The 17,804-nt window shown below is 41.4% G+C and overlaps 1 protein-coding gene across 3 annotated transcripts; it reads left to right on the top strand.

Annotated features, from left to right (window-relative positions):
* Positions 1–57: 57 nt before the first annotated feature.
* rhoa (ras homolog family member A) lies at positions 58–15,248 on the top strand. Of its 3 annotated transcripts, none has more exons than XM_012964514.3 (5): positions 58–131; positions 11,848–12,005; positions 12,573–12,693; positions 13,588–13,718; positions 13,982–15,248. In XM_012964514.3, the coding sequence occupies exons 2-5, from the start codon at positions 11,850–11,852 to the stop codon at positions 14,153–14,155; spliced, it is 582 nt and encodes a 193-aa protein (XP_012819968.1). In that variant the 5' UTR covers positions 58–131; positions 11,848–11,849; the 3' UTR covers positions 14,156–15,248.
* Positions 15,249–17,804: the final 2,556 nt, after the last annotated feature.

Below are 17,804 nucleotides of genomic sequence, written 5' to 3'. Positions count from 1 at the left end.
GCTTTTATAGCCCTATCGCCCAGCGAGCTCAGGTGCCCCGCCTCCGTGACAATCCTATTGGACGCCAGGCAAAGCCCGCCCCTGCCTATCCCATTTCCCCTTGAATGCCGGCGAACGTTTCTTAAGAAAAGGTAGAATATTTGGAAATTATGTATCACTACTGGGCGAAATGGAAGTAGCGTGAGCTCCCCTCCCTTAATTGTTTGAGCAGGTTGGGATAATCATGTGTGAGCGTAGCGGTGTGTAGTCGAGCGCCAAGCCTTTGCTGCCCCACCCAAATGTGCCCGGTACTGCGCATGTGCGCGCTTTGCTCCGTCTGAGTGTTATTCTCATGGCCGCGCTTTGGTTACGTCGCTAGTCTGAGTACACTTGGCTGCTGGTTGCTTCTTTCCGCCTCGCCTACATCGTGACCGCGCACGCATCCTTGCCGTGGCCGAGCCTGAGCCGGGCGGTTCTTACGCTGGAAGGAGCAGGAGTCAGTGTGAACTAATAACGGCCGCCGCCCGTGGGAGGGACGGAAAACACGAGTTATATACCGTGTGTAACGGAGCGGTGAGCGTGTCCGGCGAAGCCAGTCTCTACCGGAATCTGAAAGCGGCTTAGCGAGGCCTAAGGTGAGGCTCCGGGGATTCCAGGGCGGCTGGGCCGCGGCCTATAAGGGTGGACGGGCGGGGATAGTCTGAGTCGGGGAGAGTTCCCAATGACGGACATTGGTGCTACGAACCTTTGTCTGCGGAACTTCCAACCGGGCCGGCGGTACCGGATTTAGCGTAGGGCAGGAAGGGCATTGGCGGAATCCTACGGGCCCGGTGATTGGGTGGGGGGAGGAAACGTTGTTAAAAGTACAAAGAACATATTGTGATTTCTAACTGCTTCTCCATATTTACACCGGGCTTCTAACACTGCAGCCTTTCTCTTTGTCGCAGCCACATTTATATATCCCCCCCCCCCCAATAAGGGCCCTTGCCTTCCTCTATTGCCAGGGGCCCTTTCACTTCTCATTCCAGTTCTGCTGCTCTAACAGGCAGTTGGTTAGGGCTTGGGAGGCACTTGCATTCTCTCCCCACCTAAATCCATTTCCTTGTTACCTGCCTCACTCTAGGCCCTGTATATCAGCAGTATAGTATTTGTATTATTGCCAGCACAGTGCTGTGTACAGGGGCCTCAGCTTGGCACAACTATTGCCATAAACTTCTCAGCTGCCTGTGGAAGGTGTAGAGCAGATCAGTTGAGAGCAACAGGTTGTACATCTCCGCTGTGGGAATGAGAATGTGAACTCCTGAGGCTGGCTTCTGTGATTTAATTAATAATAAAAAAAAAAAACACATTGACAGTTGTTTTTACACAAAATAACACCAGAGCCTTCTTGCGGTTACAGTTATATAGAGAATAAGTAATGTGCTCAGATTGCTGGACTAGGTCTTAAGTAGATCATTCACACTAAGAGGATATGGGAAGGAACAGAGCCACTCATTTATTATTGTGTAGTAGGTCGTACTTTTCATAAGGGTACCAGGATTTCATAGCAATTCTCTTGCACACACTTCCTTGATTTTTAAAGCTCTCAAGGAATTGCTGAGAACTGGTCTTGGGTTGAAAAGTACCAGTTCTGGACCTGTCAGGCCCTTTCCATGAAGTGTCAGCTTTATAGCCAGGTGGAAATTGCCCCATATGCCATCAGCATATAACATATTTACAAGCAGTTGCTTCAAGTTGTGACCTTATAGTTGACACCTCTATTGACATTACTCGCAAGGGGCAGATGGAGTGAGGGATAGAATGTTGTCATATTGTAAAGACTCAGGAAGCAAGTTATAGACAGATGTTTTTTCCTCTTAAAAGTTTGTTGTTTTTGCTTGTTTTCAGCCATTATAAATGTTTTAATACTTATTAAAATATGTTTTCATGGGTTAAGTTGACCGTTTCTGACTGATGTAAAGGCTTTGATGCTGATGCATTACAAGTACAAAGCAAAGGTGTTTCGTAAACTGCTAGCATTACCCAATTAATGCTAAGCCTCCGTCACTTGTCAGAAGTGTTAAGGAAGCCACTGCCATAGTCTTTATATTGGCTGATTGGTTTGGTGACTCGGCTTCATTGGAATTCTGATTAAAAAGTTTGACTCGCCCAACATGCATGAAGCCCAGGGACAGCAAAATGGCCATAATGGGCACTATAGCTCCCTTTAGCTCAAAGAACTGGCAAGTGCAAAAGAACACCATATCAAATATTTACACATTCTTTTTTTAAGTGTTTGTGAATGGACATATATAATTGTGGGATCTAGTAGAATATATGTGTGGAAACTTGTGTTTAAGAGCTTTATTATGATCTTGTGACACAATAGAAGTATTTTATTTCTCAAAATAGCTGGCCTTATGGTAGATTACATGAAAGTTACTGTATCTATAAGCCTTTACGTGAACGTTACTGTATATATAAGCCTCAGAATACATTTTTATAAATGCAGATGGAGCCCTGTGTGCCAGATGTTTTTGTCCAGGAGACTTTATGACCCCTTCAGCCTGCTTAAGGCTACATTGGCTATTCTCAGACCCTTAAATACGTCAACTAGTTCCTAATAGCCACAGTACATGGATATAGTTGGAAAACTCTGTTAAGCCGATGTCAAGAGATTGTTTACCATCATATGTTGCTAGAGATGCTAGCCTTATGGGTGAGTTTAAAACTGGTGAGAAAGCAGTACTCATAATCCTGTCTTCTAACCTCTGGAAAGTAATAGTCTCTGATTTAAAGCAGAAATGTGGCAACAAAAATAAATACATCTCATGCAAAACTTTCTAAATACAAGTAAAGTTTCTTTTCATTTCTGATACCAAGTTACTCTTTACTAACGCCCCCCTCAGCAATTTGTCTCTACAGGCAGCTTTGTGTCGGAGTTGGCTTTTTGAAAATAACAGCCCAGATACATCATATATACAGACTTGGTTCAAATACATTACTCGTCTGTGCTCAAAGTCCATCAAGAAATTGACAAACAGCCTCCCATGTGAGAGGGGAATAGTGAGGAATGTTATTTTAATAATTGTACAGCAATTTGAATGATTTTGAGAAAGTTGGTTTACATGCTGGCAAAGCTTATCTGATTGTATAATCAGCACTGGCTATAGCCTGCAACTCTGATAAAATAAATCGGGTTATTAAGAATCACTGGACAAACTATGCATGCTCAGGTGATTCTGTTGCCATATAACAACTCTTCAAGGCATTTCTAGAAACTTTTAGGTTAGGGTAGCATCCAACGTAGCCTTTTATATTTTCAGGTGTTAATGCAATAATTCTACTGAGGTTTGTTAGAACCAGTGCAGGTAAAAACACTTTAATCACTTTAGTGACACAAAATGCGTAAGGAGGCATTTTCGCGTTACTTGTAATGGAAAGAAATTTTTAGAGTTTGGTCACCATGAAAAAATGTTGTCTGTGATTACCCTTAGAGTTGTTGGTAAATCAGTTCACTGATGATAATGGCGTGTAATCATTAGCCAGACCAATTAATGTCTTTCCTGCATGTGTGTTCTAGTTTGCTCTTTAAAGGAACAGTAACACCAAAAAAGTTTTTTTTAAGTGAATAAAATATAATGTATTGTTGCCCTGAGCTGGTAAAAGCTGTGTGTTTGCTACAGTAACGCTACTATAGTTTATATCCGTAATCCCAAACCAGTGGCTCGGGGGCAACTAAAAGTAGGTGCCCATTTTTAAATCTTTGGAAGCACAAAGACATCATCAAGGAACATTTTTCATGTTTGTGTGGCTCACCAACACTTTCTACATCTGAGTGTGGCTCACAAGTTAAAAAGGTTGGGGATCCCTGGTTCATATAAATAAGCTGCTGTGTAGCCATGGGGGCAGCCATTCAAGCTTGAACAAAAGGAGAAATGGCACAGGTTACATAGCAGATAACAGATATGCTCTGTAGAATACAATGGTGTTTTATCTGTTATCTGCTATGTGCCTTTTCTTCTTTGAATGGCTGCCCCCATAACTACACAGCAACTTTTTTATATAATCTATAGTAGGGTTTCTGAGGCAAACGCCAGTTGTACCAGTACATGGCAACAGTACATGGCAACAGTACATTATATTGGAATTACTTTTATACACTTTAATTTTTTGGTGTTACTGTTCCTTTAAAGTGGCCAGAGTTTTAAAGCTGGGCATACAGGGGGAGGTCTGCTCCTTTGGTGTAGTCACTAAATGAATCGGGCTGACCCAAGGGATGCTAAATGATCAGATTGTTCTGTGGGGCTGTGGATTAGATACCATGGGTTAGTTAATTGTAGGCCAATTAAACTTTCTAACCTGCCCAATATTAGTCAGGGGTTAAGAGTTCTGTTTCCTTGAAAACTACACTACTCAATACATTTTTATGCATTACTTTTAGGTAAAAATTATTACAAAAAAAAAGCTATATTCCAAAAGTCTGTGGGCGCTACCGTTATAGACAGCATTCAGATTATAGGGTGGTTTGCATAACTTTCTCTTGAAATCATTTTGACGTAGGCCATTATCTACATTAGTAGAACTTTGATGCATAATGTGCTTTACCTACACAACCAGTTCATAGTTCACAAGCTCAGTATAACTTACTTCTGCTGAGGATACCGCTACTTAAAAATGCTGCCATGCCAGGACAGACTGGCACACAAGGCCATAAACACCACTGTTGATAAGACCAAGCTCTATAGATAGTGACAGCTAAATGGTGCTAGTTACTCTGTAACTCGGATTTCTTCTCTAAGGGCTCTAATCTCCCCGTGTGCCAGAGCCCTAAGCGTTCACTGATGAGTGGTTGTGGGAAATGTAAGCGGGGCTGCCTAGTTGTTCCAGCAAGTGCAAATTAAGGTGCATCTATATTGTTACTGTCATTAAGACCTGCTTTGGGCTCCTTATTCTACAGTAGTGCTGTCCAACTCTTTATGTAACCAGCTCATGTTTGAGGGATTACATTTAAAAATATGTCCTACAAAGAGGTTACGGGTTAAAAAATATCCTCTTTTGGAACAGCATTTGGTCTGTGGGGCATCTGTTTGTACTTTGAAAATGACTTAGGAGCTCCAGCTACAGTAAGCTTTCCTCTCGATGGAATCAGACCCTATGCATTATTCTTCCTCATATAATAATGACAGTGCATGCCCAAGCATAGTGCCTATTCAGAAGATGTTGGCTCTTAGCAGCATGCCAGTTTGAGTGTTGGCTAATGCTGTGCTGGGCCTTGGCATGTTTTCTTAGGGAAAAGATGCTAAAATGGTTTGTGCCAGTCTGTGGGAATCACTGTGGTTATGGCATATGCAGTCCATTGATAACTAAAGCCTGATGTTTTCCAATCAAGCTGGTTGGCATACTGTGGCAATACCTGCCATTTGTTTTAGCATCTTACCCATGGGGGAAGTCACCAAAACCAAATGCCACCAAAAAATCTTAACTTTCTTCCGTGTTAAATTAAAAGGTAAACATTATTCAGTGTTCTCCGTTAATAAACATGTGACCTGTGTGTCTTTTTAAAGAAATAATATAGCACCGGCTAGAATAATATGCTCTCTGGATTGGAAACATAATATTGTTTTAATAATAACTTTATTACTTTAACATTTAGCTCCTGTTGAGGCATTACAGTGATATAATTTAAAGAGCACATATAGTATCAAACCAGTATTTGCCATTGCATTGTACACCCCTTAAAACAAGAGGGAAGTGAGTGCATCTTGTTGGTGTGCAGCCCCACTAGTGTTCCTCAGAGTAGTTAGTTAGCCCTGGCAGGGGAATGCACCATATATTTCTCTGTGATGTTGAAGCTGTCATTGGCTTATTATTAACATTTATTTATAAAGCGCCAACATATTCCGCAGCGCTGTACAATAAGTGGGTTACATACACTGGACATACAGAGTAACATATAAAGCAATCAATAACCGATACAAGAGGTGAAGAGAGCCCTGCCCAAAAGAGCCTACAATCTACAAATGGTTCAGATGCTCATTTCTGTGCTTTGGGGGGATGCTAAGCACAGAAATGGGCATTTCAACCATAAGCCAAACAGAAAAGTCACTTTAATGTATGGATGCGCCAAATCCAGGATTCGGTCCAGCATTTGGCCTTTTTTAGCAGGATTTGGATGAATCTATGCTCCTGGCCAGTCCAAATCCTTAAAAGCATGTGACTTTTTGACACATAAAATTTCATCATGCACATAGAATGCGCTGATCTTTTACCTTTCCTCATCCTAATTTGCACATGCAAATTTGAAAAATCTTTAACAAAGGATTTTGTCAAAGATTGTAAATCGCCGGTGGGATGGCATAGGGCAAGTTCGGCAAATCGCAGCGCCGCGTATGCCATCCCACCGGTGATTTACATTCTAGCCAGTGGTATGGCATTTTGGGAATATAAATCGCCCGCTACAAGGGAGATTTGTCGTGTGCCGACTAATCCCCCCCCCCCCCCCCCCCCCCGTCTGTCACAGCCCTTAAAGTGTGTAGCAGTGGGTCTTTGTGAAGAAAAGTACATTAGTTTCAGTCATGATGTGTCACGAGCTGGAAAAAGCATTCAACTCCCTGGCCATATTTTGTCACTCCTTTAGTTTTATCAGTGGTTTGTGCAAGGGGAAGTGAACACAGACTAGAGATGCAGGAAATGGGGCTGTGAAATGGCTGCCAGAGCCGGCCGACTGCCTTCTGTTGTACAACAATAATGACCTGTTGGGCAGGGCAGTTCCTCTGAGTTTATATCCTGTGCTGCCGGCCTCTCGCTGCTCAGCCTTTCCCTGCCAAGCTTTAACTGCACTCGGCTTTCTCTGCATAAACATGTCACTAATGGTCACTGGCTCTGCCTGCTGCACTCACGGTTTATCCATATTCATACCATAGATTCTCACACGCTAGTCATAGATAAGCTCCAACCGACACTGTGCATTGGTAAAATATTAGAAACCACATTCTATTAAAAGGAAATCATTTTTCATATAAAGTAAAATAAATAAATAAATGGGTGAATAAGAAAAAAAAAAGTGAAACTAAAGTAACTTAATACCTGTTACCAGTGAAACGAGTCCAAACAGGGTGAAAAGTATTGCTCTATTGAATTGGGTTTCCCAGGTAACATCCCTAAGGCTGATGATAAAGGGGGCTGACTCCTGGCTTGCAGAAAAATGCGAGAATCAGCCCCTAGGGGTGACAGTTTGTGTCTAATAAGATCTAGCAGCTGTAAGTATGTGGGCAGTGTGTAGTTTTGTTTGAATTTGAGTGAAGACACACGGAGCTACTTAGTAGCAGCTACTTGTCACAGCTACTAAACGCCAGAAAATACCCTGCCATAGACAATACAGCAGGCAGAATTTACTGGTCACCTATTTAAAGCAAACATCTTTTTGGTTGCTATGGATTACTGATCCTGGGCAAACTTTAGTGCCTTTTATTACATATGGGGGTTATTCTCTCGCCTAATGTGTGGGGTAGATTGTACAGTGCAGTACTTGGCTGAGTAAATTCCCTACCATCGTTCAGAACCTCTCCATGTATCCTTTGAAGCAGGTTAACATGGCTCTGTTTCATAGTAACAGTGAAGTATGATTTTGAGTGCTCTCTAGATAGACTGTGCCTAGCTATGTTTTGCTTGTATGTAGGAGTAGTCCTTTTGTATGGAGTATGTCTGAAGTTTTTGTGGATCCAGAAAACATGTACTATTGATAATTAAGCAATGAAATTATTTTCTGTGTTCCCCTGTTATTTAGTGTGTGTTTATCATAGCTCTGTTTATTTTGTGTTGAAAAACCTCAAAAATGGGAATGTAGTTACGGCAAATGTACGTGCTCTTCTGGCCCATTTGAATTGTGTTGGGCTGCAGTTGCACCAGGTTATATGTAAGATGGCTGTAATGTATGCTGCTGTGTGCCAGAGGCAGTGTGTGCAGGGGTACTCGGTTCTTAACAGTGTGGGTGGGGTGGGCTTCTAATAAAACTACTATTGTGTACTGTTACCTCAAACACATTGTCAGTGCCACTAAAATTCCATTTCAAATATCACCCAATCCTATTGATGGACAGTGCCATGCGGTGTGATCTTTACTAGCTCCAGATCCCCTGGTAGATCACAATCTAGCTGATCAAAGCATGATGCATGCAGTGCATGGGGACCCTTAGGCCATACATAGCGTATTCCCGGCAAGCTGAAAAATGCTTGCAGAGCATACGCCCTGCTACTGTTAAATCCTTCTACCTGTGTCTGCACCGGGAAGTATGGAATACGCTTGGCACATGTAGCCGATAGCATTGACTGACCTGCCGCCCAGTGTGTGCGCTGACAATTACATGGCAGTCATGCCAGTGCTGAACCTATGGGGCAGTGGTGGGGGCCTTAGGGCTGAGGCACAGTTAGGTAACCACTGTATAGAGTGGGAAGCAAACCATGCACTGTGGGTTACCCCACATCCGCACTCATTTCCTGTACCCATAGCCCTGACTGATATATACCTATGTGCCTTCTGGTCAACTACTGTCAGATCTCCCATAATAACCTTTAATTGCATATAAGTGTCGCATTAACTGCCATGGACACAGCAAACACACGCATTGCTTAAATAGCAGAATTGGTTTGGTTAAAAAAAAAAAAGTTTTCCCTGCTTTCCCCTCCTCCCTTTGTCAAGCTGCGGCTCACATTGGCTCCTCACTAGGAGATATTTACACAGACCTCTTGCCTGTGTCCAGGAAATGTGCCGGGTGTGGTTGCACTATGAGCTAACAGCGCACACTGCTCCCTTTCATCATTGCTGTCACTGGGGGCACTTGTACAAAGGCACCACTGCTACACTAACTCTCATATGTGTCTAATCCTCAGGCCAATGTATATGGCTGTGCCTTTAGCACTGTCACATGTGGCTCTTTATAAATATAGATCCCCTATACAGATGGGCAGACACAAGATGGCAGCTAATTGACCCACACATTGGGGGCCTTGGTAGGGCCTGCCTGACATCGGCCAGAATATCTATCAGGCTGGTGTGATGAGCCAGAAACACGTTGCAGCATTGATGTGGACCTGCCCAACAAGCATTTGTATGCCCAGAGGCTCACAATCGGATAAACCTGACTTGGCCCAGTGGTCATTGCCAGAGATTTATTTGTTTGGGTGTCATTGCAAAACAAGTAGATCTTTCCATGTTTTTTTTTTAAGTTTGAAGTTTTTATTGGTTTTATAAGGAGAAAGAAAGCAATCAGTAGGTCGTTTTACATGAAAACATTCTCATATACAGTTTTTCATCTTATAAATAACATTTCTTAATACACGTTGAAACATTAACTTTGTGTATGTTCATTTTTGCTTCTTAAATTATTTCCTTGTTTCTTCAGGCTTCGGTTTGACTGCTTGGTGAAATTTAGTGGGTTAGTTGGGGTCGAGGTAAGGTATGGGGTGGGTGATCTTTCCATGTTTGACCAGCTTTATTCATTATTCAACTTGTTTCTTCCCAAAATGCTACGTGGGTTCACTTGGGAAATGTGGCCCATGTGTTTCTATATTGGCTGATTGCCTCGTGCCAGTATGCATATGTGGCAACAATATGTATTATCTATATGTCTATACCCGGAAATGTCAGAATTCTACCTGCAGGGGGCAGGAGACACATACTTATTGGGTATGCTGCTGCCCCTGCTTATCTTCTGTGGAACCTCTAAATGCCCACGCTGCTTTGTGAGTTGGACTTGCCGTGCCCTTTTAATCCTGTCGGCTTCGTGTTTAGCCGAGACATTCATCTCCTTACTAGCTGTCAGCCATTGGAATGGCCTTTGCATGTACTAAACAGGCTGTCGTGCATTACTTGCTGTCTTCCTGGCACCTTTATAGTTAGCCTGTCGCTCATGTCACAGCACCCCAGAAGTGTATGCTTTTAGATTGAAAATCTGTATTTGTCTTTCTTAATGGGGTTTTGGCTTGCCCAGGCATTGGCCAATTTGCCTATAAACACAGAAGCTACGTCTTTCTTATTAGACTACTCCTACCAGTTGTGTGCTGTGGCACTTGTGGTTGTTTGATGGACCTGGGGATCCTGTCATTCAGACGCCACGCCAGTAATTTGGGAGCTGCTGCTTTTATCATGTCATGCAGCCCCTAGTGATGATCACTGACCCTATTAGCTGCCGACTGTAGGAACATGGCTACAATGCATTATAACTGAAATGAAACCGAGTTTTGTTGTTCTATTGAACAATGCCGCCCCCCCCCTCCCCAATTGTCACATTGTCGCTATTAATATATACATCCTGTCTGACTTGTCTGGTGCAGTTCCACAGCCGGGTATTTTTGCTCACCATTAAGGTAAAATCTGACTGACTGTGAGGGCCACTTTCTAATCCTTGCTGTGGTAGTGTGGCGACACCTAGTGGTGCAGTAGTGAACTTCCATTAGCCATTATTCTTACAGTAGATGAACTCAAGAATTGTGGGCATGTTATTGGTAACCTCTGCTGTTTCATGCTTTGCCTGTTTGTGCATTGTATCAGATGCCCTTTCCTTGTCTGTGTGACTACAGACGTGCCTGTACACTTGCTTGTTCTTCTGGCACAGAGAGCCCACATTCCATTTAGGTGATGTAGGGAAAGAAGCCATTGCAGTTACATCTCTAAAAATAGTTTGTTTCAAAATGAAAGGCCATAACATGAGTAAAGACTGAATAGCCTTTTACTGTTATCTTATTTCTGCAATACATATTTCATATATATAATTTACAGGGTATTTGTGGCTTTTGTGTGTATATAGATATAGACATATATTTTTCTGTGTGAGCTGCACCTACTAGAGATCTTTGAATAAACAAACTGTAACATTGTTTTGGGGTTCAGTTGTTGCGAGGTCTAGTCTGCAAATGTGCCTTAGGAGCTGCTGTATTTACTGTCAGGCTGCACTTTTCTTTACCTACAACCTTTATTGTTGGTAAACAAAGGTAATCCACTGAAAGAATTCCTAAATAATGCATCATGTATACGTGTGTAATAAAACCATATACGTATATATCTTAAACATATTGTACTTATATCTAACATATACTTTTTTAACATACTCATAGGACTTTTAAAGCAGTGACTTAATGTTTTTATAGTGCTGTGCATCAAGTTGATGTTTCCATAATCTGGCATAACGAGAGCTACAAGACTACAGTTTGTAAGACTTCTTTAGGTTTTGTTACAGAAGTGTTGTCAGTGTTACCATGGCAGTGAGTTTACACCGTTTTCATCCTTTCCTGCTTCAGTGGGCATGTGGTTTCTTGTGTGGTGTGTGCTATGTTCAGATTACACAGGAACATGCACAGTTGTTGGGTTGAGAAAGAACAGATGCGTTTTTCAAGTTCAACCTTTTTAACATAATTTTGTGTAGATGTGAATATGGGGGAGTTTAGGGCCTTTAGGACAAGGCTGAGTGTTTTTACATCGTGCATGATTTAGTGCACAGGCACACACCTTGGGGAGTGAAATATTTTATATCAAATGGTTGGATACCTTTATCTAACACTATGGATTAAAGGAATTAAAATGAAGTGTCTTTTTATAGTTGCTTGTTTGTTTAAATATAAAATGTTCAATGCATCTTCCTTTCTCTAACAAACTGCTCTCCAGGCTTTATGGCTGCAGGTTGGACATAACATTTTAAATTCATTTTTCCTGCTCCCCTTTTCTCTCTAACTGAATTCTCATGAATCATATAAAGAAGTTCATAATACAGGAGTGTTTCTATTCCATGCACTGGTGAATACAGTCATTTATTAGGCAGTTTGCCCAATCCATATGTGTATAATATGTATTAGTGTATGTTTAATCTTTGTGATCTTTTGTGTTTCCTTTCAGAAATGGCAGCCATCCGTAAGAAGCTTGTAATTGTGGGAGATGGTGCATGTGGGAAAACCTGCCTGCTGATTGTGTTCAGTAAAGACCAGTTTCCCGAGGTGTACGTCCCAACAGTTTTCGAGAACTATGTGGCAGACATAGAAGTGGATAGCAAGCAGGTATGCACCCTGAGAAAAAGCGGAGAGCTGCAGGAATTATATCTGTGGCACACACAATTCATTATTTGTCATGTTATGGATTATATATATATGCACTTCAGATACTCCCACAAAACTACATTTCATATTAAAGCAGCAGTGTACTCTCTTATTCAGCATTTATTTAATGACTAGGTTTTGTGCTTATCATACTTTTGCCTGTTTTATTGGGGAAAGAGCTCTGATTTTTGTGTCTTGCACTTAAAAGGGCAGAAGCTGAAAATTAATTCTACTTTGTGCTCGTAAGAACCCAATCAACACAAATCCACAGTCCACTAAGCAGCCCCTGTAAAGCTGAACCACAGCAGAAGACTGTTGGGATAAAGAGCAGCTCATTATATGGTGCCTTCCCAGTAGACTTGGGATTTGTATTAATTGAGTTAATACGGACCTGAAGTAAAATGTGACTTTTTTTCATATTTCTGTATTTGCCCTTTTATAGTGCAATAAATAACAAACATGCATAATTCTTAATTCAAACAACGGGAAAGATGTAGAATTATATTGCTGCTTTCTTTTTTCTACTAGGTGGAGTTGGCCCTTTGGGATACAGCTGGTCAGGAAGATTATGACAGACTGCGACCTCTGTCCTATCCAGACACTGATGTTATATTAATGTGCTTTTCCATTGATAGCCCTGACAGTTTAGGTAAGTGCTGGGGGGGTATGTTTGCAACCTCAGAGGCAGATTTATCAACATTCAGATTTTCGTGGTTTTAGAGTTTTTTTTTTTTTTTTTAAATAAACCACAAAGCAAAGAAAGATCAGCCAGTTAAAAAAGACAGCTGCCATTGACTTCTACATGACCTCGACAGCTTTTAGATGGTGTATTTTAACTTTCAGAATTGTTGCAGTTATGACGCATAACTGGTAGTGGGGGTTTTGTGAAAAACATATTTTTGTGCAGCCTTTAGTAAATATGCGACCCATGTGTCTTTGCTATGCCAGTTTAATGGCTGCAGCTATAATGTTTACAGCTAATTTAATTTGCTTAGTATCTATATGTATGAGTGTAAAGCCCATACAGACTTATCATTCACATCAGTCCCAGTGCAGTTGAATTGTGACCCCTTGTTCCCCGTTCGTATGCAATATTACACAAGCTAGGATGTAGTGGAACACAAGATGAAAAAGACAAGAGAGAATGTAGACTCCACTCAGGTAATGCCCTGACCTTTATCACACAATAGACCATATCCCTGTGAGGCAGAGGGAATCCATGATAATCTCAGGAACAAGTTTCAGCAAGTGTCTTACTCTCATTTTAAGAAACTGTCAGTCAGACTTCTTTTTAAACCCTCAACCTGTATTATGAGGAGCTGTAGCTTAGAATTACAAAATAGTGCAGTAAGTGGCAGTACACCTTTTACTTGTGTTTGTAGAGAATGTATATATTTTGGGACTTTGTAAAAGTCTTGTGTACAAGTGGAGATTGAAAATTCTTTGTGTGGCATTTGATGGAAGCTGCTCCGAGATGAATGCGAGTAAATCATTTGATTGCATCAGTTTTTAATATGTTCATTTTCTCTTGTATCTTCTCTAGAAAACATACCTGAGAAATGGACCCCGGAGGTGAAACATTTCTGCCCCAATGTGCCGATTATTTTAGTTGGAAATAAGAAGGATCTGCGTAATGATGAACACACTCGTAGGGAGCTCACCAAAATGAAACAGGTGGTGTATACAGTTCTGTTTAAGGCACCGTGCCAAGCTATGCTAATGGCAACACAAATGCCAGCTACCTCATTAAGCGTCTGTACGTTTCCCCTTTTGAACCTGTTGCCAGACCAACCATCTTGGTAGAAAGGATTTGTTAAAAATCACTCTTGTATTTCTTCTTTTTAAGCCAAAGCTTAGCCATGCCTCTGGCTTAATAGAAATGGACAACCTGCCTTTATAGTTTGTTTACTGAAATTATCTTCTTATTTCCTTGGTAGGAGCCTGTAAAGCCTGAAGAAGGTCGTGACATGGCAAACCGTATCTCAGCCTATGGCTACATGGAATGCTCTGCAAAAACGAAAGATGGCGTGAGGGAAGTGTTTGAGCTGGCTACGCGGGCAGCCCTGCAAGCCAGGCGTGGCAAGAAGAAAACCACGTGCCTTCTCATCTAACCGAGAAACCTGCCGTATTGCACACACACAACCTATTCCCATACTCCACTGGGGGACTGGGAGCCATCGTGCAGCAAGGGTTAAGCCCACGGCAAAACGTACAGTCACAGAAAAATCCTGGAAGGGATGTTTATTAATCTTTAGAGTGTTCTTACTGGCCTTTTTGTCTTTTTCATTTATTCTGTTATGAGATTTTATAAAAAAAAAAGTCATCTTGCTACCAGTATTTAAAAGTCAACGTTTTTTCTTTGATATATAAATATATAATATGTAACTTCACTGTTAGCAGATTTGTCCATGCACCAGACTAACTCTGACATTCCACTGTAAATCCCAGTCTGCACCAGGGAATTCTGATACCAGACTGGCTTCCTTTATTTCTCCTAAGCTTCATTTTGTCATCCCCCTTCCACCCTATTAATATGTGCTCCTGCCTTTAATGGTGTAGTAATATATGTTGCACTTTTGTTTTTGCCATCACTTTGCTAATTGAACAGGACAGCGGTTTCGGTTCACCTTTTAGTTGATAGCAACATGGCAGGAGCGGTGTTTACGTCACAGGGCTACTTTAGTTTTTCCTTCCCTGTGTACAGAGTTAAAGCTGCTCTACTAAAACTGTATAATGTGTCAAGAAGTCATTGATCCCATTGAGCCTCCTGCTTCTTAATTTGACGAGGGCGCTAAGTGTTCATGCAGACAGGCTCCATATGAAATGAGAGACGGCCGTTTTTATACAAGTCTCTGAACATGGTGGCAAAAGTTACCAGGGGCTCATATAAAAAATGAAAAAAAGGAAAAAAAAAAAACTTCCCAATGGCGTAGTTTAGCAGTCAAGCACTACAGAAGTTGTTGCCTTTGAATCACTGTCCTGGGGGGGTGTCACGTGGCCTACATGGGAGAGCGATTATTCGACTGTAACAATACTGCTGCAGTGTCTAGAGGGGAAAACTTACTGTTGCTGGAATGGTCTGCAACAGGTTGCTTTGCAATGCATTTTAAACCCTTTTGTAGCAAAAGGGGTTAATTATCTTTGGGTACACTGACTTGTTTTAATTTTTTGTGGCATTGGTTAATAAAAATTTCTAGAACCGTCTTGTCACACTGAATTTGTTTAGAGAAACGGGGGTGGGATGCGGTTTCTGTGCGTACTGGCAGGATACAGGCATATGTAAGTACCCTAAAAACCTTGCTTAATATGTTACATTTGTTAAGCAAAATAAGTGTTTTGGGTGGAAATGTATATTGAAATGATTTTAAAGGACAAAGAAAGGTTAAATCACTGGGGGATACCAAATGTTAGGCACCCCCAGTGATAGCCTCGGGCCTGTGCCCAGGAAAACTGCCCTGGGGTTCTATTGAGTTAGTACCATATCTAAGCATATCTCTGCATTAGATTTATTATTATTATTAACATTTACATTTATTTATAAAGCGCCAACATATTCCGCAGCGCTGTACAATAAGTGGGTTTCATACAGAGTAACATAAGAAGCAATCAATAACTGATGCAAGAGGTGAAGAGGGCCCTGCCCAAAAGAGCTTACAATCTACAAGCATTAGTTTTGCACTTTGCGCAGTCTCCTTATTTCTTGGTATTTCCCAGCAATATTTAACCAGAAACGTCATGCAGCGGAACGAGTGAGACTACTTACATCAGCCTGCAGCAGGAAGTCAATATGAGACTGGAAAAGTTCCCTTTTCACTTATTTTTCTGCCCTCAATTGAATTAAAACAGGCAGATCACTTTCAGTAGAAGCCATATTTGATTATTTGGCTAATTTTGAACAATGATGGGAGAGACAAACAGCCCAGCACTACACATGGTAATGCGAAGAATCCATTCTGTTGAAAACAAACATTCTCCAAATATGGGCTGCATGGATAATTATGTGTTACAGGAAGCTTATGAACACTACACCCCAACATGCACACTATATGGCAGAAAGTCTCCAGACACCTACCTGTCCAACATTCCCAAACCAAAGAGATTAATATGAAGTTGGTCCTTTTGGTTTGGGGGAGGCCTTGCAGTAGGGTTGAAATTGTGTGGTGGTTTGAGTTTCCATGCAGGTATAATAGCAACAGTAATTAGGCCTGGCACAAAGTCAACATTGCAGTTCATCTCTCTGGGTGTTTAGTGAGGTCAGAGCTCTGTGCAGCATGGTGATCCTCGGAATATTTAGTAAAACAGGTGAAGAAAAGGCTTCAAACAACGAGTGGGTTTGCATAAACCTCTATATTCTTTGCTGCATGGGACAGAAGGGAGAACAAACAAACGTATTAATAACATAAACCTCAATAAAAAAAAAAATGCGGTAGAAAGGCCATGCTGTTTTTTTGGGCTTTATCAGCGAACATTAAACATACCAAGATGATTATTATATTGCACATATTAATCATTTCTTTTCCAACTTAAAGACCAAGAATGTAACAATCAATCCATCCCCCCATATGAAGGGGGCAGACTTACACCACCAAGTATCATGAAGGATGCTCGGAATAGGGTACATAAGAGTCAGTCATATCTACTGACACTACAAAAGTGCCATTCCATTACATATCAGGAAAGCTGTAGGTGGAGAAGGCTGTGGCAATACATTAAAATATGCCCTTGTGTGCAAAATAGTTGGTAACCTTTTTAGGATCTAGGGAAGATCGAGCAAAAAAATAATTTCAATTTCTTAAGGGGGTGCATGTGTTATAGGGTTAATACCCTGACTGAAGTCCTGCCCCCTCCCAATTGATTCAATATCAGGTCCCCTGCTCCTGCCTAGGGTTATTTTTTTTTTTTTTTTTCCTTCTGGCAGCTTGAGAATTCTCCATTCTAAGCTAAATCTCCATCTCTGGGGAAGTGTCCCAGGCAGTTATTGCTGGGAAAAGGACTGTGGGGCTAGTCTCTTAGAGGGTGATCTTAGCCCATGTTTTTTGGGGGACAGAGTGCTGAGATAGGCTTCACCCTGAGCAAAGCTTTGGCATTACCTCTGGTATATACATTGTCTAGATACCCCGGCAAAATAGCAGGTTTTGTTTAATAAAAAAAGATAAATCCTGACAGAATTTATTTATTCCATTATTTTTAGTGAAAAAAAAAAAAAAAAAAAAATCATACAAAAACCTGATTGCATTACTGTCTGGGTTGTGGGGAAGGGTAGCCAGACAAAAGCCTTTACCAAAAAGAAACACATCCAAGCCCGGATAAACTTTGCAGAAAAGTATAACCAGTCTCCCACAACCATGTAATGAAATATATTATGGCCTGATGAGACCAAGGCTGAACTATGGGCAAAAGGTATGTTTGGCGCAAAAATAACACAACACATCATTACAAGAACACCATGCCCACAGTGAAGCAGGGTGGCAGCGGCATCATGTCCCTTTGGGGCTGCTATTCATCTGCTGAAACTGGGGCTTTAGTCAAGGTGGATGGATTCATAAATAGCTCCAAGTATCAGTCTGTATTTTCACAAAACCTTACATCTGTTAGGAAGGTAAAGATGAGGAGGATCAATATTGTGGAATTGCTCAGCCAGAGACCTCAGTCAGACTAAATATCTGTAGGGAGAGCTGTACACAGGAGATGCCCTCACAATTTGACAAGTCCAGATGTGCCAAACTGATAGATTCTTACCCAAGAATGTAATAAAATCAA

Source organism: Xenopus tropicalis, chromosome 4 (assembly GCF_000004195.4).
Source record: "Xenopus tropicalis strain Nigerian chromosome 4, UCB_Xtro_10.0, whole genome shotgun sequence".
NCBI classification, from domain to species: Eukaryota; Metazoa; Chordata; class Amphibia; order Anura; family Pipidae; genus Xenopus; species Xenopus tropicalis.
The sequence above is the reverse complement of the archived record's forward strand: the minus strand, read 5'-3'. Positions and strand labels throughout refer to the sequence as shown.